The 24821-nt window shown below is 44.4% G+C and overlaps 1 protein-coding gene across 4 annotated transcripts in view; it reads left to right on the forward strand.

The window, feature by feature from the left end:
* Positions 1 to 24821, forward strand: part of SV2B (synaptic vesicle glycoprotein 2B) — a 215177-nt gene that overhangs the window by 133999 nt on the left and 56357 nt on the right. For all 4 annotated transcript variants that reach the window (XM_047864207.1, XM_047864205.1, XM_047864206.1 and 1 more), the window contains exon 2: positions 90 to 932. In XM_047864207.1, coding sequence (XP_047720163.1) covers positions 482 to 932 — 451 coding nt within the window. In that variant the 5' untranslated portion in view covers positions 90 to 481. The remainder of the gene's footprint in view (positions 1 to 89; positions 933 to 24821) is intronic.

The following is a 24821-nucleotide window of genomic DNA, read 5'->3' on the forward strand; positions in this document are numbered from 1 at the left end:
TTAGTAAATATATTTGTTTAATTCTGAGAGTATTTTGTGAGAATTTCTGCATTTTGTAACACTGCTCTCTCCCTTCTCTGCACTCCCAGGGCATAACCTTCAGTAGCAGAACAAATCAGGCCAGCCAGCACGCTGCCAAGTCCTGTGGGCTCCTTGTCAAGGAAAACAGCTGGCCCCATTTCTAATCAACATCTCCCCCACAAAAACACTGCTGGGTCACTGAAGGAGACTAGACTAGAATTTGAAACTTTCCAAAGACTCGCAATAGACATTGAGTGCAAAAGGATACTTACTTTGTCTTTGCCCGCATCTGCTCTATTTGGGAGACGAGAAGGAGAATCACCCAAGGAGTCACACGAACAGATTCTACATTTAGACCTCTACATATATAATGGGTGATGGTTATTGAAACAGTCCAAACCTCTACCAAGGAGTGAGAGATATAGCTTGAGAGGTGACCAGGCAGTCCCAGGACTAAGCAATGGATGACTACAAGTACCAGGACAACTATGAAGGCCATGCCCCCAGTGATGGCTATTACCGTGGCAACGAGTCCAACCCAGAGGAGGATGCACAGAGTGATGTTACAGAGGGCCACGATGAAGAGGATGAGATCTATGAGGGGGAGTACCAGGGCATCCCTCACCCAGATGATGTCAAGGCCAAGCAGGCCAAGATGGCACCCTCCAGAGCCGATGGCCTTCGGGGCCAAGCTGACCTGATGGCTGAGAGGTTGGAAGACGAGGAGCAGTTGGCCCACCAGTACGAGAACATCATCGAGGAGTGTGGCCACGGGCGTTTCCAGTGGATCCTCTTTTTCGTCTTGGGTTTGGCTCTGATGGCCGATGGAGTGGAGGTGTTCGTGGTGAGTTTTGTCCTGCCCAGTGCAGAGAAGGACATGTGTCTGTCCAGTTCCAAAAAAGGAATGCTCGGTAAGTAAAATTTCCAAAGATCATTCTCTCTGTGGCATTAAATTATGAAGGGGAAAGAGCAGTAAAACTTGTATAGCACCTGTTACTATTAGACACCTTAAATCTATGACAATTCCCTTGTGATGCTATCACTTTACATCCATTTTGCCTTTAAGATATTTTTGTCTCAGAGAAAATTAATTGGCTCAAGTTTACCCAGCTAGTAAGTATTGGAGCTTGGATCCCTGCTTAGGTCTTCCTGAATCTCAACTTCTTGGTTCTTTTTCCAAATCTCATTGCCTTTTTGAGAGTCACATTTCTCTCATCTTCGTATTAAAACCACCATCTTCTACATTCAAATGACAAATACATTTTGCGAGTGGTAGGCCAGAGGCCTCTTCCTCTCTGTCCTCTCTGTGTCCTTCTAGAATCCAATGGCACCTGCTCCTGGTTTCTCTTGTATGTAAGTGTTAGTGGGCTGACTGCCCGTGTGCCTTGGGGATGTACGCTGGGCTGAGCACACCCCCCAGAGCCCCTGCAGGCCACTGGGAATCACACTGTGAAGCACAGATGAATTGTACAGGAGGCAAGACCAGCCTTGCAAATCAGTAATGAGACTAGCAACATCAGAACCAAGCATCAGATGTCAGAGCCTGAGACAGAGGATTTTGTGTAGAGAGAGGTTGGCACGAATGGCGTGGCGTAGAAGAGACTGATCATAATACAGACAAGGATTTGCCTCGATCATTAAATGTCTTGCAAAACATATCCATTCTCTAAACTTGAAGTCCGTATGATTGATTATTTAACGAACATACAGTTATTGTGAACTTGCTCTGAGTCATGTTCTTAACCCTCAAGAACTAAAAATCTATCTAGCAACTTAGCTCATTCATTGAACAAATATTTATTTTGCATATACTGTGTGCCACTCTCTGTGCTCAGCCCTTGGGGAGAAAATATTGAACCAGACAGACATAGTCTCTGCCTCTCAAAGAACTTACACACAGCAGGACAAACAGGCATTGTGTTAATGATGCGTTGACAGACAAACACAGAGGGTTATGTAATTACTGTAGAGACGAGTGCTATGAAATGCCTCGTGTGGTTCTCTTCCCCGGTACTAGCTTTAAAGTAAGGGTTGGCAGACATGTTCTATAAAGATCCAGAGAGCAAATATTTTAAACTTTGCAGGTACAGATAGTCTCTGTGACCACTACTCAACCCTGCCTTGGCAGCACAAAAGCAGCCATAGACAACACACAAACACATGGACATAACTGTGTCCCAATAAAACTTTATTTGCAAAAAAAGGCAAAGGGCCAGATGTAGCCTCTGGGCTGTGTGGTTTGCCGGCCCTGATTCAAAGCCACTATTAATAAGATTGGGACATTAAAATAAAGAAAATATCTGCAATAAAGACTCATTTCTGGAAGCTTTTCAAGTTTGTTTTCTCCATTTCTGCGTAACTAAGGGGACACTGAAAATAATTAAATTGCGTCAGGTGTGATTGTTAGGGAACCCAAAGAGGCTGTGTATGTACAAGCAGAAAGAGTAACTTGAGGAACAAGAATATTTCCCAAAGTTTTTATTTTTATGTATTTAAAAAAATTTTTTTTTTAACGTTTTATTTATTCTTGAGACAGAGAGAGACAGCATGAATGGGGGAGGGTCAGAGAGAGAGGGAGACACAGAATCTGAAACAGGCTCCAGGCTCTGAGCTGTCAGCACAGATCCCAATGCAGGGCTCGAACTCACAGACTGCAAGATCATGACCTGAGCTGAAGTTGGACGCTCAACCGACTGAACCACCCAGGCGCCCCTACCCAAAGTTTTTAAACACCAACAGAAGTTTAGTTGCTTTTTTTAATTTTTTATTAAAAAAAATTTTTTTTTTAATGTTGTATTTATTTTTGAATGAGACAGAGTGTGAGTGGGGGAGGGGCAGAGAGAGAGGGAGACACAGAATCTGAAGCAGGCTCCAGGCTCGGAGCTATCAGCACAGAGCCCGAGGTGGGGCTCGAACCCACGGACTGTGAGATCATGACCTGAGCTGAAGTCAGACGCTTCACTGACGGAGCCACCCAGGCGCCCCAGTTTAGTTGCTTTTTAAAATTTCTTTCTTTTTTTTTAATAAGGGCAAAAACCAAAACAGACCCCAAGCCTCCAACCAAACCATACAGTCCCCAGTTGATGTAAACATACCCACGGCATTGATTTGTTTTGTGGTATTCTCAACAGAAAACCTGGGTCCCTGTCAGGCCAAATTGGCAATGTCAGTAATAATTTCATGTCCCCTTGGTCTCTCTGCCACCTTGGTGCCTGGCAGTCTCGTAACAGAGCTGTCACGGCTCCTGACAGCTCCCTGGGAAAATGCTGGGAGTCGAGGGAACGTGGTCCTAATCTGGAGAGTTCGTGTTTGTGCAATTTTGCTTTCAGTGTTTGCCAAGAAGGTGCTATGACTCAGCCCAAGAAGGGCAGGAAAGACTTCCCATGCACTCAGGGGGCCCCCTTTGCGGGCAAGGAAATGGATCCGGGGAGGTGAATGATGGGAAGGTCTCCAGGGACCAGCATTTCCACATGCTGTTTCTTCTGACCTTCGTGGTCACCATGGTGGTTAGAGAGCAGTTTCATCCTGTTCGTACGCATCAGGAAACAGGCTTGGAGAGCCATATCCTAGGTTACACAGTAATCATTGCTGGAGCTGGGATTCCAACCCAGGTCTGTCTGGTTTCAAAGTCTACACTCGTTCTGCTACACCATACTGCCTTTCTCTCATACACGGTCTTGGGAAAAGAGGTTACGCCATGGGGTGGGTCTGCTTTCCATGTCTTCAGGCACCTGGTAGGTTGCTTAGAGTACCATAGACTGCTTCCCACAGAGAGGCAGCATGGTGTGAGAAATGATGGGGTGGGCGCTGGCGTCTGGCCACGAGGGTTTGGCCACTGGTATGTCATTTATCAGCTAGTGACCTTGGGCAGGTCGTAAATTCTCCGAGTTTCCCGTATGTGGATGAGGGTGATAATACTTGGTGTGTGTGTATGTGAGGACTAAGTGACATAAAGCTGGTAAAGCAACCAGCTCTCCGTAAGTCCTGAACCACTGTTCGTTGTCGTTACTGTGTATCCTGACATTCTCCTTCCCAGCACTGGCCGCAAATGACAGTCGCAGTGATACAGGAGCAGCATGCACTCTGGAGTCAGGTGGCCTGGGTTTGAGTCTTGGTAGGATGATTTGGGGAAAGTTGCCTCACTTCTCCGAGCCTTGGTTTCCTTGTCTGCAAAGTGGAGATTGACAATAGGATCTACTTTATAGGGTTTTGTGGCGATTCAGTGAGTTCGATGTATTTAACTTGCCTGAAACAGTGCTTGCACATAATAGGTGCTCAAGATATCTCAGTTGTTGTTGTTGTTGTTGTTATACAGTTGTTATTCTTACTAAACTGATGGCTTGATAATGATGAACCACCCAAATTCAGGGCTACATCTTCTCAGGTGATGACATTGCATATTTTTTTTTCAGCCTAAATTATTTATTGCAGGCTTTTAAGATCAAGCTGCCCTCCCTTGGCTGGTGACAATGCCTCCTCGTTCAATGCTAACCCAGTTCTAGCTCTCTTTCTCTTTCGTCTGTGTGTGTATGTGTGTGTGTGCATGTGTGTGCGTGTGTGTGCGTGTGTGTGCGTGCATACACACGTGTGTTTGTATGTGTTTAACACTTAATTTTTTAAAAGCAGTTTTGGCTTCACAGCCAAACAGAGAGGAAGGTACAGAGATTTCCAGCATGTCTCTGCCCCTACATGTGCCTGGTCTCCTTCCATTACCAATATCACCCCACCAGACTGATACATTTTTTATAATTGTATAACCTACATTGACACATTGCTGTTACCCAAAATTTGTACTTTACTTTTGATTGGTAAATTAAAATTGTACTTTACTTTTAATTGGGCTGACTCTTGGTGTTACACATTCAATGCAATGACATGTATCTATTATAATAGTATCATACACAGGTAGTTTCACTACCCTAAAAAATCCTCTGTGCTCTGCGCATTCAGCCTTTCCCTGACTCTGACCCCTGGAAACCACTGATTTTTTTTTTCTGTTTTTGTAAGGTTTTGCCTTTTCCAGAATGTTATAATAGTTGGGTCATACAGTATTTATGTAGCCTTTTCACACTGCCTCCTTTCACTTAGTAATTTGCATTTACGTTTCTTGCAAGTCTTTTCATGGATTGATGGCTCATGTCTTTTTAGTGCTGAATAATATTCCATTGTCTGGATGCACCACAGTTTATCCGTTCACCTACTGAAGGACATCCTGGTTGATTCCAAGTTTTGGCAGCTACGATAAAGCTGCTATAAACATCTGCGTGCAGATTTTTATGTGGACATAAGGTTTCAGCTCCTGTGGATAAACACCAAGGAGTGTGATTGCTGGATCACATAGTAAGAATACGTTTGGTTTCGTAAGAAATTGCCAGTCGTCCAAAGAGGCGGTACCAGTTTGCATTCCCATCAGCAGTGAATGAGAGGTCCTGCCACTCTGCGTCCTCACCTGGGTTTGGTGTCGTTGGTGTCTTGGGTTTTGACCGCTCTTACACGTGTATCTCCTTGATGTTTTCACCAGCATTTCCCTGATGACGTACCATGCAGAGCATCTTTTCCTATGTTTATTTAGCAAATATATATCTTCTTTTGTGAGTGTCTGTAAAGGTGTTTGGCCATTTATATATATATATATATTTTTAATTTTTTTTTTCAACGTTTATTTATTTTTGGGACAGAGAGAGACAGAGCATGAACGGGGGAGGGGCAGAGAGAGAGGGAGACACAGAATCGGAAACAGGCTCCAGGCTCTGAGCCATCAGCCCAGAGCCTGACGCGGGGCTCGAACTCCCGGACCGCGAGATCGTGACCTGGCTGAAGTCGGACGCTTAACCGACTGCACCACCCAGGCGCCCCTTGTTTGGCCATTTTTAAATGAGGTGCTTCCTGATTGTTGAGTTTGAAGAGTTCTTTGTACATTTTGGCTAACGGTCCTTTTTCAGGATGTGTGTTTTGCAAATATTTTCTCCTAGTCTGTGACCTATCTTCTCCTTTGGACTCTGCTTCTTTTATAAAGAAACAGAAAGAAAGTGATGCCCCTAGACTTGACTCCTCCTTGATGTTCCAGGAAGAGAATTCAGTAAGAGAACATTCTTTACCCCAAAATTCAGACCTCAAGTCGTAGAGTATTTTGTTATTTTCTTCCTGGAATCAAATGAATCAGTTCAGAAAATAAGAGAAGTATCCTTAGGCCAGGTAACAAAAATATCTGGGTGTCCCTGTGCCTCTTTCCTGAGCTTTTAGAAAGAAGAAAGGTGAGCTTATTCAAGTGTGGAGGTTTAGGGGGTCACTTATCCAGAACTGTCTTTCTTCAGGAAGAAAAAGTCTAGGAGAACATTGTCAGTGACGAAGGCCCTATCCTGCTAACTCTCAAGCAGATGGTCTCCTATTAATTAAAATGTTCATTCAGTTGCCCCTAGGTGGCTCAGTCTGTTAAGCATCTGACTTTGGCTCAGGTCACGATCTCACGGTCCGTGAGTTTGAGCCCCGCGTCGGGCTCTGTGCTCACAGCTCAGAGCCTGGAGCCTGTTTCAGATTCTGTGTCTCCCTCTCTCTGTGCCCCTCCCCCACTCACGCTCTCTTTCTCTCCCCAAAATAACATCTAAACATCTAAATTAACATTAAATAAACATCTAAAAAATTTTTTTAAATGTTCATTCATTATTACTTTTAAAACTACTGGGGCACCTGGGTGGCTCAGTTGGTTAAGTGTCCAATTTCAGCTCAGGTCATGATCTCACGGTTCGTGAGTTCGAGCCCCACATCGGGCTCTGTGCTGACAGCTCAGAGCCTGGAGCCTGCTTCTGATTCTGTGTCTCCCTCTCTCTCTGCCCCTCCCCCCACTCCCACTCTGTCTTTGTCTCTCTCTCAAAAATAAACATTAAAAAAAATAACAAACAAAACTGCTGGATATTACCACATGCCTGATATGTCCTCTATTCGGTGGCAACACCAAGAGGGCAAGTCAAGGCACTCGGTGGGTTTTATTTTTCTCCATATATGTGTGCGTGTGCTAACTTAGTAACATTATTCCTAGAACAGTTTTTTGGTAGTTTATCACAAAACAAGAAGGAGCACTCTGCATACTACTTTTCTGACCTAAGAACAATTTTTTTGTGCAATAATACTACTTTGTTTTCAAAACCATGACTTCCTTGCACGCAGTGCATCAAAGGAAATCAAGGCAGGTCTACTGCTTTCAGTAACTGCTTGCTTCCAGAGTGTGGTTCAGAACATCTCAAGAATAGAGGACTCTGGCAGGGCCTGTCTGCACACTGCAAAACAGAGAAAAATGCTTTTATTTATTTAAAGGTCACTTTCAAAAAGTTAAAAATGGGTGGGGGGGGTGGATATCCAATACCTAATGTCCATCTGTACTATGGGTTTAATTACATTTATTTTTTTGCAGTTTTATGTTTTGCTTTTTTTTTTTAGTGTGAGTGTAGTTGACACAAATCAACGAGTTTCATTCTAAAGGCAGAACTAGAGCTCACACAAGAAATAGAAAATATGAAATAGCGTGACAAGACTCGCAGTGCCGCATTTAATGTTACCCCTGTTGCCCAGATATGAAGGGAAGAAAGGCCGTTTAAGGGATGGAGTCCGAGCTCGGGCCGTCCAGAAGTCTTCCTCTGGGATCCTGTGATCTTAGGTGGTTGGCGGAAGAATCCACATTTCTTTTTAATCCCTTTTCATGTAATATTGATGTATTTTCCACGCAAAGAGATGGGACTGTGTTTGGTGCTTTCTTTTTAACATTTTTTTTAATGTTTATTTTATTTTTGAAAGAGAGAGACAGAACGTGAGCAGGGGAGGGGCAGAGAGAGAGGAAGGCACAGAATCCGAAACAGGCTCCAGGCTCTGAGCTGTGAGCACAGAGCCCGACGTGGGGGCTCGAACTCACAAACCGTGAGATCATGTCCTGAGCCGATGTCCAAGGCTTAACTGCCTGAGCCACCCAGGGGCTCCTGTGTTTGGTGTTTTCAACGGAGTTGTTTGCATCTCAATGCCTTGTTTCCTTGCAGCTGGGATGGCGTTTAATATTGGTGACACAGAGGACATACCAATGGCATCCTCCTCTGCCTGCAGTGGGTAAATTGATACCAAAGTCTCCCCATAATTGCAAAAACACCCCAATTGTGGTCTCTTCCCACCTTCATGCTGACCAAAAGCAAGAGTGTCCCATTTTCAGGCAAGAGTTCCATTTTTGCCTTCAGAATTTTGATTTCCTGGAAGGGTCTAGATGCTCGCTCGGTATGTATTTTATTGGCTCTTAGTTTTTTCTTGCCATCTGCTGTGGGACAGCTCAGGGAGACCCAAATTACCTTTAGACAGTAATTTAGAGCCTAAGAGAGGACCCCGTGAGGGCATGGAGTGATGTCACATGGGGTGGATTCACAAGAATACATTTTGAGCTGCATTTCCACAGCTGCTCTGATATGGATGTATTACTTGGGTGTCATGAAAAATTATCGTTTAATTGTTTTGTGTGTGAATTCCTGGTGAACATCAGAGAAGAGCATTTGATTTCTGAACCACTTTTCCTTTAGCCCTGAATTCAGAGTGTCGGTTCCTGAAAAGAAGGGCCACTCTATGTCCCAGGGCCTGGCACAAAATAGGCGTTCAGTTGAGTACTTACCACCATGAAAATAAATACTCTTTATGGCAAAATCCACCAGTAGGAATTTCCATATATACATATGTTTTGTGTGTGTGTGTGTGTGTGTGATTTATATGAGCTGTTCTTATTTATTTCTTTAGATCATGGGATTCTTTAGAAGAAAAGATAAGGGTTCCCTTAATAGAGTTCACACTGACCGCCATATTTAGGAGTGTGGGCTTGATTCCACAGGCATTGGAGAGCTATTTAACGAGGAGCTATTGATTGCCTTTGAGAAAGGGAGTGACGAGGTGGGACCTGGGGTTTAGGAGGATCACTCTGCCAGAGTGGCTTTGGTACCGGGAGTCATTCTTAAGGATGAATTAATGATCTTATGATTTTAAGGATGGGATTCTGAATTGGTTCTGGAGCTTCTGGAATTGGCTTTCTAGTCTGATTAGGTTTAGACACGATGGACTTCGCCAATGGTGTGATGTGGCAACAGAGACACAGAAAATATCATCCTTGGATACTCCTGATTAAACATTTTGAAGAGGCAAGGTGACCATGTGCATAATCCCTTGGAATTTTTTGTCTAACTAACGAGTATAATGAGCTTGGTGGAGTCAGAGCAGCAATCTGAATAGTCTGATTCTGGAAGACTGTAGTGTTTCCAAAAGCGAAATAGGTAGGAAGCCTGCTAAATTGTCACTTGTTCTGTATAAGCAGAAAAATTCTAGGTAAAGTGAACAAAGCTCCAACTTGTGTCATAAAAATAGCATCACGTCAATTTCCAGACTTGATCCAGTTTACAGATCCAGAACTCCTTTCATGAAGAGGGAGGCTGAGTCCCCGTGAGGAAGGGTACCAGTATATACTGAAAACATACTTCCCCCCAGTCTTCCCAAGGGACCTATGGTCTTTTTACCAGAGTAATTGTGCACTGGGAAAAAGGAAATACGACCTCTTGAGGGTTGAAATGGCTCTGAAATGGCTCTAATCCCAGGAGACCCAAACATTCCTGTGGTTCACCAGAAAGAGTGGGGGCTCATGGAGGTCAGGCGATCTGTGGAGATTTAGCTCAGGCCCCTCTCACAGTAGGCTCAGTGGGTCCCCAAACCCTCCTTTGGTTATTACCCCAGTTCTGGAATGCGCAATTGGGGTAGACCTACTCAGCAACTGGCAAAACCCCTACATTGATGAAGAATGGATTGTCAGGGAGACTAGATGTAGGAGAGCCGACAGAAGGTCCCGGAATAGCCCACGGGAGAAGTGTGTGGTCCCTGGGCTAGTATGGGAAGGAAATAGTAGATAGCATTTGAGTGTTTTGAAAAATTGAGATTTTTATATAGAGCTTTAAAGTATTTCTGCTATAAGCACCATTTTTTTGTGTAATTTATGCAAGGAAGGAAACAGAGGGCCCAGGCAAAGAAGACAACCCCTCTTTAAGAGATTTACACCTTTCCACAGCTGGTTGTATTTATTGTAAGATAATTGAATTCATAGCAAAGTGTTGGCTATTACAAAGCTGACAAGTAAATGCAATTTTTTGGTAATAAATATACAATGAATAAAAAGAATTTCCTATATAACCAACCAACCCACCAGCCAAACAACCATCCAAAAAACCGGCATCATGTTCTCAAGATTAAGGTGTTTTTTTTCCCCACAATTAACCACTGGGGTTAAGAAAAAAAAATCTTACAAGGAGAACTTCTTGCAAAGAAAACCCTCACTTTCATGATGTGGGATCCAGATTAAGTATGGATTTAGCTTTGAGTGGGACGCTTTTCCACTTGTCTACAGCTGTGTCCGTTTTTGTGTTTTTCCACTTACTCCTACATCAGAGGATAGTACCTACCTCGATCTCAAAGCACTTGTGTCAATGACTTCAAATTATTAACTGCTGATTCAAACTTATGGATCCTGGGCTTTATTCTGATTTTAATCTAGATTGAATCAAAGGTATTTGGGGTTTACGCTTGTGTAGTTTTTAGTTTTACTTGGAATAAATGGCATTGTCTGGAGAGAGGGAGATAGAAAGAGAGACAGAGACAGAGGAAGGAGAGGGCAACAGAGGATGGCATTTACCCCCTGGGGTTGCTGGGGGAATTAAATGGAATCACTCATGCTAACCATGCAACTCAGGAGAGGCACACAGTAGGTGCTTGGTCAGTATTCACCTTGCTCCTCGGATCCATCTGCAAAACCGATGTTTTAGCTTCTGACTTGTTTTAACCTTGGTTAGGGCAAGGATATCTCAGCCAATTCTTTCTACTGTCCTTGCAGAACATCTCCTTCGGCAATGAGACCTTCAAAGACTTGAAGGATTTTTTTTTGCCACTACAGTTATATGCACACTCCTTGAGACCTTGTAAATAAAAGATGTTTGGTAACTATCGCCTTATTGATTATCAGAATAAAAATGTTGTGGTTATTTATTTATATTGACCTACCTGTATTTATGTTTATATTTGCCCCCATCATGGAAAACTTAAGCAAATTTAAAAAAGCTCATAAGGCTGTTAATCCACATATTTGAAAATATGATCCCCAGACCATGGAAAATACAACAGGAATGAATGAGGGCAATTTCTAAGTAGACTGGTGTATTTACTGGGAATGGAGGAGAAGTTTCAGGGTTGGGCATAGGCTACATAGGTAAGTAGTCCATTCCCTGTAAAAGGATATGAAGCCTTTGATATGAGTGGCCCAATCAAGGGGAGCCTGGAATGGATCTCTCACAGCATCTTAATGGGCTTTGTTCTGGCTCTGTATTGCTGAATACCAAACAAACACACCAAAACCTTCACACCATTTTCTTTGCTAATGAACCTGCAGTCTTGGCAGACATCTGGCCTCTGCTCCACTTGGCATTACCTGGGGCAACTGGAGGGTGGAACTAGAATCATCCGAAGGTTCACTCACACACTTCTGGTGCCAAGGCTGGGAAGACACAAACATCTGGGGGCTGCTTATGTTATACGATCTCTCTGTGCCAACAAGGCAACCTTCAAAGCAGCTAGATTTCATACTTGCTGGCTCAGGGTGGCCAACATGCATTTCCTGGAAGAGAAAGATAAGCAAAAGCCATATTGTTTTTTTTTCTTCCTAAATTTTTATTTAAATTTCAGTCGATTAACATACAATGTAATACTAGCTTCAGGCATACAATATGGTGATTCAATACTTCATACATCCGCTGGTGGCTCCTCAGGACAAGTGCACTCCTTAGTACCCCGTCACCTATTTCACCCACCTCCCCACCCACCTGCATGCTGGTAACCAGCAGTTTGTTCTCTGTAGTTAAGAATCTGTATCTTGGTTTGCTTCTCTCTTCTCTCCCCGCCCCCTCCCCGCCCCTGCTTCCTCATTTGTTTCTTAAATTCCACATATGGGTGAAATCGTGTGGTATATGTCTTTCTCTGACTGACTCATTTCGCTTAGCATGATACTCTCTAGCTCCATCCGCATCATTGCAAATGACGAGATTTCACTCTTTTTATGGCTGAGTAGTTGTATTCCATTGTATGTATATACCACTGATTCAAAGGGATATATGTACCCCAATGTATATTGCAGCACTGTCTCCAAGAGCCTAATTATGGACACAGCCCAAGTGTCCATTGATGGATGAATGGATAAAGGAAATACATAGATACACATATACAAAGCCATATTGTTTTTTGTGACAAAGTCTGAGAAGGCAGGCAGTCTTACTTTCTCTACATTCTATTTGTTGAGGCCATCATAAAGACCTTTCCCATTTCAACAGGGAGGGGAAATAGTCTCTATCTCCTGATTCAGAAGTGACAGGGTTCTGAACAGAGGGGTGCAATGGGACCAGAAATATTGCTTTAGCCATTTTGTGCAATACAATCAGCGACCGATCTTATTTGGAACTGGTCCTCTGGGTGGCCCTTCTTAATGGCATGCATTATTGCCATTTTGCTCTAGATAATTCTTTGCTCTGGGGCTCTGTCCTGGGCATTCAAAGCTATTGAGCAGCATCCCAGGCCTCCACCCCACCAGATGCCAGAAGCACCCAGCTCCCAGTTATGACCACCAAAAATGTCTCCAGATGGTGCCAGATGTTCCCTGGGGTGGAGGGGGAGGGTGGAAATCAGCCTTAGTGGAGAACCACTTCTAGATGAGCATTCTCAGCCCTGGCTGCCCATGACATCATCCAAGGAGCTGTTAAAAAAACGAAACCAAAAACAAAAACAAAAAAAATAGGCCCTGCTCTAGAATAACTAAGTCAGAGTATCTCTGGGTGTGGTGTGGGCATAGGCATTTGTTCACGGCTCCCTTGTGATTCTGTGGTGTAGCCGGGTTCGAGAACTAGGTATTCTACAGAGACCCAGTAAGAGCTGCTGAGATGTCAGGGGTTTTGCTTACTATGCAGTGTAGGAACTGTCCCCCAAAGGCTTCCTTCTCATGTTGGTGACGATGGCTGGGACATTTGCACACACCTTGACCAGCATGAAAAAAACGGGGTTGTGTCCAAAAATCAGATTTACTTTTGCACAGTGCTTTACAGATTTTCAGTGGTTTTCATGGATACTCTGAATTTTAAATGACCCTGTGAGATGGTCAGAGTGATAATCCCCAGTTTGCACGATGAGGGAGATGTTGTCAGAGACCTTAAGTGATTGCATGCTGGCCTGCGGTTTAGTTCCTAATGTTGTTCTCTTGTCCCGTGTCGACACTCACTGCCACCGGTGCTCACCGTGGGCTACTTTATAGTGATGAGGCTGAGAGGTTATTTTCTCATGGACAGATTTATTCATAGAAACCCAAAGGAGAATCGTGATTTCCCAGTGCCTGCTACAACCTCTGTTACCTTCCTTCTCATTTAAAAGTCAATTACAATAATTCCACTATCACCACCAAGGGCTATAATCTGATAAGCTCTTCCCTTGCAACCATTCTGTATTAGGCATTTTTTTATTTGATCTTCCTCAATATTGTAACAGCCTGCAAGGGAAGCTTTATTTTCTCCCATTTTACAGATGGGAAAAGTTAGGCTCACAGAGGTTAAAGTAACTTGTCAAAAGTAGTTAGAGATACATCTAGGATTTGAAACCAATTACGTCTGACTCCAAAGGCTTAACTTCAAAGGTTTCTCCTCTCACTTGGCTGCCGCATCCATGAAAGTTGTTTCTAGGTGCCCATTAACCTTTTTTTTTTTAAAGTTTATTTATTTATTTTGAGAGAGACAGAGTGAGTGGGGGAAGGGTAGAGAGAGGGAGAGAGAGAGAGAGAGAATCCCGAGCAAGCTCCACACTTTCAGTGTAGAGCCCGGTGTGGGGTTCAAACCCACGAAACCTGACCTGAGCTGGTCAGAGATCATGAGATCATGATCTGATCATGAGATCATGACCTGAGCTGAAATCGAGAGTCAGACACTTAACTGACTGAGCCACCCAGGCGCCCCTAGGTGCCCATTAACCTCAAACAACCTTTTATGTGAAACGTATCGCTCCAATAAGAGGCAGTTGCAAGGCAACTGGGCCCTCACTGGAGTGCCGGGTAGGGTGCAGCCCATCTCTGTGGGTGAGAGAAGGATGTAGTCCATGTCCCAGGCAGCTGGACCAGAAAGGCAGGGGTGATGATTTTACTGGGATCCACAGCAGTTCCGGAGGCAGAGACTGTTGGCCGAGAATAGGCTGTCCAGAGATTGAAGAGCAATACCGCCCTCCTCCTGTATCAGGCCATGTAAGGGGTCCCAAGGAATGATCCATCACCCTATATGGACCAGAGCAGCAGAAGCTAAAAGGACTCCGCACATCCCCACGGCCAAGAATCATGTCAGAGGTGGAGCTCATAACTGCTCAGCTAAAATGGTCCTTGGTAGGCCAGGGGATGTAAAATTCCCTCTTTATAAGTCTCGTGCAGCCAAGCCCAGCTGAACTGATTTTCACTTTGCAAAAGATCAGTTTTGTTTCCAGAAAAAGTCTCAGATAGTAGCAGGGCAGGGAGGAGGGAAGGGAGGGTCAGATAGATAGTCCCGGGAATGTAACAGCCGTTGACATGCCCCACGGGACCCACTGAACAGACTGAATGTGAACACCTTCCCCTCCAGTGGGGGCCAGCTGGGGCTGCTCACATGTGCAGAGTGAACATTTTTTTGTTTCACTGCTGGAATTTTTGCTGACTCAGAGATGGGCATCAATCTCTGCTATGGATGTGCAGGAAATGACCCAGTGAAGTTTCATCCTTTCCTTGGCCTCTCTGCCTCACCTCTCTTGGGCCCCCGGAAGGGAAGTGTTGTCCTTGAAAGGAGATGTGATAACAAATTATAAGGCATGAGCCATTAATTACAACAGTGTAGAGTCATCTAATACTAGAAGGGAAAGGGATGAAGGATGGCTCCTAGTATGCCCTTGGTTTCCAACTGGAGGAAACCAAGCCCCAAGAGGAAGTGAGTTGGTCGAGGTCATATACTCTGAGATTGGGACCTGGGACCCCTGCCTACTGGCACAGAGCTCTTGCCTCTGCACCAAGTAATCTAGCCTTTTGGTCTTAAGGAAGACTATACAAATCAATCAGATGATCTTTTCTCTGTATGACTTCTTTTTTAGGAGACAGTATATGTTTAGGATACACTCAGTTGCCGATAGCAATGACTTTGAGTCATAGAGATGTTTATTGTTTACTTATCAAGAATTCCCTGACTAGGTGGTCCCAGCATGGGTTAGTGCTTCACTGATGTCAGGGCGTAAGGTCGGGCATCTCTGTCATCCTCCTTTCCTTTTCCTCATGGTCACAAGGTGATCACTGTAGCTCTAAGCTCTATATCCTCCCGTAATGGCTTTCCCAGCAGAAAGTAAGAAGGATGGTGGCAAGGAAGTGCTTCTTCTGCTTTTATTCGGCGCAAAAATATTGCCCAGAAACCTCTGATAACTCCTTGAATAAATCCCTGGCAAGAGGAATTGGATGGAGATGACCATCTTTTTTTTTTTTATTTTTTTTTTCTTTTCAACGTTTTTATTTATTTTTGGGACAGAGAGAGACAGAGCATGAACGGGGGAGGGGCAGAGAGAGAGGGAGACACAGAATCGGAAACAGGCTCCAGGCTCTGAGCCATCAGCCCAGAGCCCGACGCGGGGCTCGAACTCCCCGACCGCAAGATCGTGACCTGGCTGAAGTCGGACGCTTAACCGACTGCGCCACCCAGGCGCCCCTGGAGATGACCATCTTAAGTTAGCTATGATCCACCCTCTAGGGTTGAGTATGTATGTAGAGGGACAATTGCTCTGAGACTATTTTAATACCGAAACAAAAACCAAGGTTTCCTTAATAGGGAAGGAGAAGGAAAAAGTTTTGTGGGGAATGTGGCCAACAGACTCTACCGTGTGCGTAAGTGCTTTAAAGGCAGATGGTGCGGTTATACATCTTGGCTACACCATTAACTGCCTCTATCACTGCAGACAAGTCACTTAACCTCCCTGAACCTTGGCTTCTTTATCTATAAGATTACAATATTATTAGTACTTACCTTACAGAACCACTGTGAGGATTAAATAAGATAATGCAATAAGTAAAGACTTATCACAGTGCCCCACAAGGACCCAATAAATATGAACTTGCTTTGTATATTCTTTATTTTATTTAATAACTCTAAGGAATCAATTGTTTGTTGGCTGACTCATCGCTGAATGACATACAGGTCTTTTTCTCATGGAGCTAACATTTTAGGGGAAGGAGACAATAAATAAGGTGGTTCTGCTGATCTCCACTCCTCCACTGGCAGGAACAAAGGGGGCTCCAGAGCTCATTGTGCTCTTGGTACGCCCTCTGATACTTCTTTCTCTCCCGACACTACCAGCCTTGCCAACAAAATTGGTCTCAAAACCATCAGAACTAATTCTGTTATGCCCTTTTATCACTCTATGTGTTGGTCACTATGAGGCGGTCCATATCTCCCAAGCCTTTCTTATCACCTGGATTTGCAGCCCCATACAACATTGCCCATCCCTTTCCTCCCCTCTTCTCTCAATGTCATCCACCTTCTTGCTGTAGCTGAAATGCATCCTCCTGAAGTCTTAGATGGCAGCTGTTTTCTCTCTCACACTCCAGACCCCTCGTACCATTGCTCTTCCATACTTCTCCCTGAAATTTCCAGACCATTCTCCCTTCCTCCTCCCTACACATCCCATGTTTAATCTGTCATTGGGGTGCATTGCCTCCTGCTTATTCTCATAGTCATCTAGTGATCTCTATTTCATCCCCTCATTCCTGGAGGATCTTAGTCCGAGGTCCACTGTCACACTCCAAAACTATTTCCGTTATAATTCTTGGTAATTTCAGTAAGTGCTTTCCAATATCCCGGTTTGTCATTTGTCGAGACCCTCTCCAGCGACACCCCCCCACCTCAAGTACTTACCCTCCCGGTCTTACCCAGGTCTTATCATGACTGGTAACTCCAACCCCTTCACAACCCCTAATGTCAAGCACCCCTTCTTCTGTCTTCAGCTCACTCTGCCTAGTTCTCCCTCCCCACTCCTCCCAGCTGTTCAGCCTCAGGGACACCTTCAGCCATTGGTCTGTCTGTCACCACCCTCTCGTCCTCACCACATTTTTGACTGAGCTTAAACTCTGTGGACCAGAATCATCCCCATTCCCTGTGTACACCATCAACTTCCATGTACATCTTTTACTTTGCTGTGTTACCCAAATCTGGTCACCTCAAACTCATCATCAGCCAGTCCCCAGACCCTGGAACTGAACATGGCTGATGAGATGGACACAGTGCTGTCCACTGATCTCACTTTAAATTCATGATCAGCAACCTCGAGGGGCCATTTGTGCTGCCAGCTGTCATCCTCCATTTCCGTGAACTGCTTACTTTCCCCTGCCCCTTGATGACTATTCTGTTCCTTATCCATTGCTTCCAATTCCCAGAATCTCCTCCCCATCCTCACCCTTAGTGCAAAGAACTCATTCCTCTTTCGCCGCGGAAACAGAAACCAGAAAAGAAGTCCCACGGCTCTGACCACCACGCCTACCCTGCTAATTGCCTCTGTTTTTATCTTATTCCAGTTGCCGTGGAGGAGCCTTAGTGTGACCTGTCCCTTCTCACACCAGATGCCCATCCCTCCTCACCTCCCCAGGACACTTCTTTCATAATTATCACCTTCTCCTCCTGATCTCTTTTTCTACCTGTATGGAACCCTCCCATCAGCGCACAAACATATAATTTCTCTCATCTTGACCCTATGTGTATCTTTTCTATTCCCTTTTTGGTAAAATTCGCTGAATCCAATTCCTCATTTCTCATTCTCACTGGAACATCTGGGAGTGAGATTCAGTCCCTGCCATTTCATAAAACTGTGCTTGTCTAGATCACTAGTGGCCCACTTGGCCAATCCAGTGGCCCAATCTCGGTCCTCAGCTTTCTTGACTTGTCAGCAGAACCTGTAACAGTCTACCCCTTCCTCCTTCTTGATACACTTTTTTTTTTTTAATTTTTTTTTCAACGTTTTTTATTTATTTTTGGGACAGAGCGAGACAGAGCATGAACAGGGGAGGGGCAGAGAGAGAGGGAGACACAGAATCGGAAACAGGCTCCAGGCTCTGAGCCATCAGCCCAGAGCCTGACGCGGGGCTCGAACTCCCGGACCGCGAGATCGTGACCTGGCTGAAGTCGGACGCTTAACCGACTGCGCCACCCAGGTGCCCCTTGATACACTTTCTTTATTGGACCTGTAGCTACCACAGTCTTCTAACTTTCCTGCTGTCTGTCCCCTGCTGGTCCTTCCCAGTCTCCATTGCTGGCTTCTTATCATGTTTTTGACCCTTAACCATTGGAACATTTCAGTGCTCAGTCCTGGAATCTCTTCTCTCTTGCCCTTCCTTTGGGGATCTCTTTGTCTCTGCTTTAAATGCCATCTATTCGCTTGACCCTACCTTGAAAACATATCCAGAATCCAGCCACTCCCTACCATTTCCACTGCTCCCCACCACCCTGGCCCACCCCATTGGCATCACTCACTTGGAATATATGTAATGGTCTTCTAACTGGCCTAAATGATTCCACCTTTGGAAGGAGAGTCACTGTGACTGGGTGGTCAGGGAAGGGCTCTCAGAGCCTAGGGCTGGAGTATAAGAAGGAGCCACCCATGCAAAGATATGAACAAAGAATATACTAAGTAGGACAAAAAGCAAACAGTGTGAAGATTCTGGGGTGAGAAAGAACACAGATCATCACTACCCAGGGGGTAATGGATGCGTGATAAAAAGGCAAATAGCAACTAAGGACAGATTGTCAAAGGAATAGAAAAATTAAGAGATCTGAACCATGGGAAACATTTTAATAAAGATGTGAATACTCGCATTCCTAATATACTACTAAAACCTGCACTGCTCTCTGTCACATGGAGTTCTCAAACAGTGGATGAAAATAATTGCTTTGCCAGTAATGTGTTTTAAAAAGCAAAGAATTTTATTTAGAAATCCAGATTTCTGATGCTTTTCGAAATTATAGAAATAGCATCTATATTCTACAACACAGGAATTGGCTAAAGTTGGGTATGGCTGCTCCCTTTAGGTGGGCATGTATTTCCGAGTCTCTGCCATTCCTTACAAGGTATGTCTGGGTAGCTTCACTCCTTTCCCTGCCTGGCCCTTGTAGGTGCAACCCTGAGGCCAGGAGGTGAAAAGATTTTATCATTTTGGATATTGAGAAGGATTCATAAGACTCCACTGAGTATGGTCAAATAAGGCTTTTATTTAAAGGCAAAGGCCACGGTGGAGCAATGGAAGATCATACAGGTAAGCATTGGGGATTCAAGAGACATCCAGGCACAGTCTCTCCAGGGTCCTTCTTATTCCCATATAGACCTATCTCTAGATTGAACCACCAAGGTCTGTGCAAGAAATCTTCATTCTGGGAGAGCTCAAGATAGACGTTCCCACAGGGACTTTCATGTCCCTTTGGTCTTACGATCAAGCCCTGACCGACCAGTGATACCACCGAAAATCATTAGTAAACAAACTGGCCCCAGGGTTGCCAGGGGAGTTTCAGACTTTAAACAGCACCTCATAAATACCATTGCCCTTATCTTGCCCAGAAGTCAGAGCCAATATCCAGGTGTCTCTAAAGATAAACATAGATCTTTTCCAGTCTGGCTGCAAATCAAGTCTATCCTAATAAAGAAGATAATGTGCTTTGAAGACAAGGTAGCCCACTTTGGTATAGAGACATTGTACCAAAAAGGCAGCTGAGTTCTGGAAGATCATGGGTTTGACTTCTGCCAGTAACCAGCTGCATCACCTTCTGGTCCCTTGGGGTGAAGCTCAGCCCCGCTCCCGCCCCACTGGCCATCTGCTTGTTGTAAGACAGCCAAGTACAGCTATCAGCCTCTTTCCACTTACCGGCTTGCCAGAGTTCTTGCCGTGTCTCCTCTCTGGCCCTTGCCCTGATCCACCCCTTCTCCTTTATTTCTACCTCTTTATTTCTGATAGACTGAGTTTTTTGAAAGCACAGGGCAAGGACTTACTTATCTTTATGCAGCTCTTCCGGGTTCACTGACATGCGGAGAATGGGGCTTAGCAAATTTCCTTGTGAAGACTTTGGTTTCCTCTCCTGCTCTTTTATCAACCATTCCCATCTCAGACTCTGGCTCTTGGCTGTACTGTCCATGACTGGCCTTATTGTGGTTCCCCTGAACGGGTCCACCCTCTAGAAACCACCACAATGGCAGTCCCAACTTTTTCTTTAGTGGAATGGCCGAGAAATCACCCAGTCTCACTGGGTAATGAACACATCTGAGATGCCCACAGTACATACCTCCCTTCACTGGCTTTGGCCCAGGTGACACCCTCTGTCACCTGCCTCACCTCCTCTCACCTGCTGTGGGAGGTGTCCAGAGGGAAGCTTTGCTTTTCTAAGAGATTTCTAGTGTGGTCATATGTGAACAAGGCAATTTCAAGATTCTCACAGTATTCTCAGGAATTTTTTCTTTTTTTTTGAGAGAGAGATAGAGAGCAAGCAGAGGAGGGGCAGAGAGAGAGAGGGAGAGAGAGAGAATCCCAAGCAGGCTCTGCGCTGCCAGTGCAGAGCCTGACTTGGGGCTCAAACTCCTGAACTGTGAGACCATAACGTGAGCCAGAACCAAGAGTCAGATGCCTACCCAACTGAGCCACCTGGGCACCCCTCGCAGGAAATACTTTTTGAGGCCTCTTGTGTCCAGTGTGAGAGAAGATTAAGGGAAGTGACAAGTACCACTGCCCCAGGGCTAGTGGACAGAAACCTCACCAGTGACCTGATTCCTTTCTGTTACAGTTGCTCCCACCATGGCTGTGGGCCTGTCTTCTACTCACCAAAGACATGGCCTCGTCTGCTCACAAGTTCATGGCTTGACCCAGAATATTGCGTGTAGCTTAAGCTTGATCACACACTGCTGGGAGGGTGAAGTCTCCAGGCTGCCTTGCAGCATCTTTATTTCCCATAAGTATGGTTGGAGAGAGAACCCTTCCCTGATTTAAGGTGCTACCCTTATGCTATGTTGCTGAAGCAAGGGACTTCTGTCCCTCAGACCCCCCAGTCTGTCTGCAGACTTCCATCTCTGGACCTGTTAGGCACACACAGAACCTAGAACTTCCAGAAGTGGTAATTCTACTCTTCCATAGGGTTGGGGCTTCTCCTGAGCTGAGGGGCCAGACCTGAGGGGGTGTGTTGAATCCTCAGGCAGAGTGACAAAGGCCTTATCCAACCCAGGTGTCCTTGAATGGTACTGGTGTGTCTTTTCTTGGGGATTTCTCCATACATTGATGAGCCGGTCACTCAACTGTAAGCCCGGATTTCTTCCATCAGATATCAGAAAACTTTATTAGCTATTTTTAAATTGTGGTCAGAGAGGAAAACTCTTAACTTCAGTTTCTTCATCTGTTCATCTGTTAATTTTTTTTAATGTTTATTTATGTTTGAGAGAGAGAGAGAAAGAGAGAGAGAGAGAGGGGGGCAGAGAGAGAGGGAGAGAGAGAATCCCAAACAGGCCCTGCACTGTCAGCACAGAGCCAGATGTGGGGCTTGAACCCAAGAACTGAGCCAAAATCAAGAGTTGGATGCTTAACCGGCTGAGCCACCCAGGTGCCCCTCTTCATCTGTTAAGTAAAGATATTAATAATTCCCTCACACGGTTGGAATGACAAACTGAAATTATTACATATGTCACCTTGTATAGTACTTAGGACACAGTAGGAGCTAAACAGATACCAGTTCCTTTGCCCCTTCCTTTTTCCTCTGCCCATTTATTTCTAAATTATTTCTTGTGTGACAGTTAGGAAAGAGTCCCAGCTTCCAATAGATTAGGAAAGTGAACCTACCTCCAAAGATTCATTCACTTGAGTTTATTGGACACATAAAGTACTAGAAAAGTCCAACACAGTAATTGCCAGATTGTTTTCCACTTGACAAGTTGTTCAAGCCAAACCTTTTTGGTGCCAAGTACCTGGATCCAAAAGAAAGCATTTACTCATCCCAGAAGTTTCCAAGCATCCAGATGTCATATACACACAGTGCTTGGCTGACTTAACCTAACACATCTGATTTCATGGAGGTGTGCAAACAGATACCCTGATGTCCTTCTGTGACTTAATACCAAAGTGAGACTTCACTAGGGGGTTCCTGCATATGTTAAATCTTTATCAAATTTACCTCCCAGACCCTAGTCTAAGACAATATTGCCTTCAAGGAGGTATATTTGGTTGAATAATAAAGAAATGGAAAGGAAATCGTTCATTTGGGAGGTGCTCCTTTTGATCACTGCAAAGTATACGTGTACAGTCCAACAAATAAGTTGTACAGAAAGGGAGCTCAGAAGCCTCCCAGGATAATTAATGCATTTAATTTCTATGTATTCAAGCAAAAAAAAAAAGAGTTCAAAATGGCTTCTTAGTCCTTGGTTCATTGTACACTTCACCCTGCTGCCTCGGATGCTCAGAGAGTATATTCTGTTTACATGAAAAGCATCTCTAGAGATGGCAAAAGTGTGATATGTACCAGCTCTCTGGAAGGAGATTTGGCCACAAACTCATCGAGTCTGTTTGACCTCATAGTTTCGTTTCTTGGAATCAATTCTGAGCAAATGACCAGCAACACAGACAGAGACATATGTACAAACATGTTCTCTGTAGGGATATTTATCAAATGGAAAAGTAGGTTATGAGACTTCCAATACAGAATGATCTCAACCATATAAATGCAGTGTGTAGTTGTATGTGTACAAATAGAAATACAAAGACAGAAACATGCTAACAACAGGTTTGGGTGGGTGGCGTGATGGAGGGTTTTTGCCTCCACTTTTATACAGTTTTGGGTGTGTGTGTGTGTGTGTGTGTGTGTGTGTGTGTATTTGTATTTTTCATATTTTTCTATTGTGATTATGAATTATTTATTTCTGGAACAAATATTAATGGAGTGCTTCCTATGTGCCAAACTCTGAGCTGGGTGCTAGAGACGTAGAGAATTTCACTCAAACAAAACCGACACAATCCCTTCCTCCAGGAGTTGACAGATGTTGAACAAATACATGTGTGAGAGCAAACAGACATATGTGATAGGGAAGAAGGAAGAATATATTGCAGAAATACCAGCAGAGAGGACAGAATTGCATTTGGAGCAGGGGCTAGGGAACTATAACCTGTTTTTGTTTTTACATATTTTTTAAAACGTTTTATTTATTTTGAGAGAGAGAGAGAGAGAGCAAGAGAGCATGAGCAGGGGAGTGGCAGAGACAGAGGGAGAGAGAGAATCCCAAGCAGGCTCTGTACTGTCAGCACAGAGCCCGACACAGGGCTCGAACTCAGGAACCGAGAAATCATGACCTTAGCCAAGATCAAGAGCCCAACGCTCAACCAACTGAGCCACCCAGGTGCCCCTGTTTTTACGTTTTTAAAGGACTGTAAAGAAAAATAGGAAGAAGAAGAAGATGTTAAAGAGCTATAGGACATCTGCAAAGTAAACTATTTTTACAAGAGAAATGTTTTTTTCTCTGCCCCTTGACAGAAAAAGTTTGCTGAGTCCTACTTTGGAACATCAGGAGGCCTTTCTAAGGAGATGGCAATAAATCTGGGCACTTACCCACGAGTTAGCAAAAAGGAAAAAAAAATTCCCAACAAAGTCTTAATTAGAGGAAACTCGGAAAATGTTTTAGTTAAAAAAAGCTTTTTTATTGGGAATCTGGCTCCTTCTGCAGGTAAGGAGGGAGGTACATTTAAAGGGCATGCTACTATAAATAAGTTTCTTCTGCCAGTCTATGTCCTTTTACCTCAGATGCCTTCAGTATATGGTGGGTTTGACTTTAAAATACCGCCAACTTATTTTCATGTTTCTAATCCCGTGGCTTTCTTAGGTCACAGCCAGTTCCACACTGCACCACTCCGAACGACAATCGCAACTTGTATTAATTGTGCATTTACTTTTCTGTGCTAGGCGTCCTGCTAGGTACTCTCCATCTGCTGTGCCATGCAATCCTAACAACTCCACAGGATGAGCACATTATCTGACTTTTACAAAGAAGGAGCAACGATCAGAGAAGCCGAATGGGTCGCCCGTGGTCATGCTGCGGGTAATTCATGAAGCCAGGGCTAAGAGCTGGCTCACCTCACTTTCAAGACGGGGCTCTTTCTCTTATGGCACCTGTCGGTGCGGGCCCCTCCTTCTTCCATGGAGGCCTAATTCGTTTCCTGTGTGGTGTTCTCACTATTAAGAGCCCTTCTCGCTCTACCACATTCCCCTCCTTTTGCCCCCATTCCCCCGACTCTGCAAGTAGCCATCGTGGTTTTTAATTTCCTTAAAACCTCAGTGTATTGGGCGGCAGATTTTCTTAATATGCCACTGAGCTTGTTGAGTGGAACTGGAGGGCGATACTCTCTAGCCTTCTAGCTAGTCCCTTATCTGCTGCGTGCTAAAGTAATTTTTGATAACTCCATTGCATTTCAATTTTCCAAATTTATTGTCTTAATTTCCTCTGCTAAAGACAGATTTTAAATGGGTTTAATAGCACAGCCATTTCAGAGGCATCGTTAATTTTCTATTTCTCTTCTCTGTGGATCAGCCCTTCTTCCGTCCATTTCTTCCCCGTCATAGCCTCCCAAAAAAGTGCAGGGGAGGAAAATCTTCCCTCTGCCCTCCCTGGCTGGAAGCCCTGTGAATTCAAGTGACAAAAGACAGATTAACAAGAGGAAAGCAGCT

Source organism: Prionailurus viverrinus, chromosome B3, assembly GCF_022837055.1.
Source record: "Prionailurus viverrinus isolate Anna chromosome B3, UM_Priviv_1.0, whole genome shotgun sequence".
NCBI classification, from domain to species: domain Eukaryota; kingdom Metazoa; phylum Chordata; class Mammalia; order Carnivora; family Felidae; genus Prionailurus; species Prionailurus viverrinus.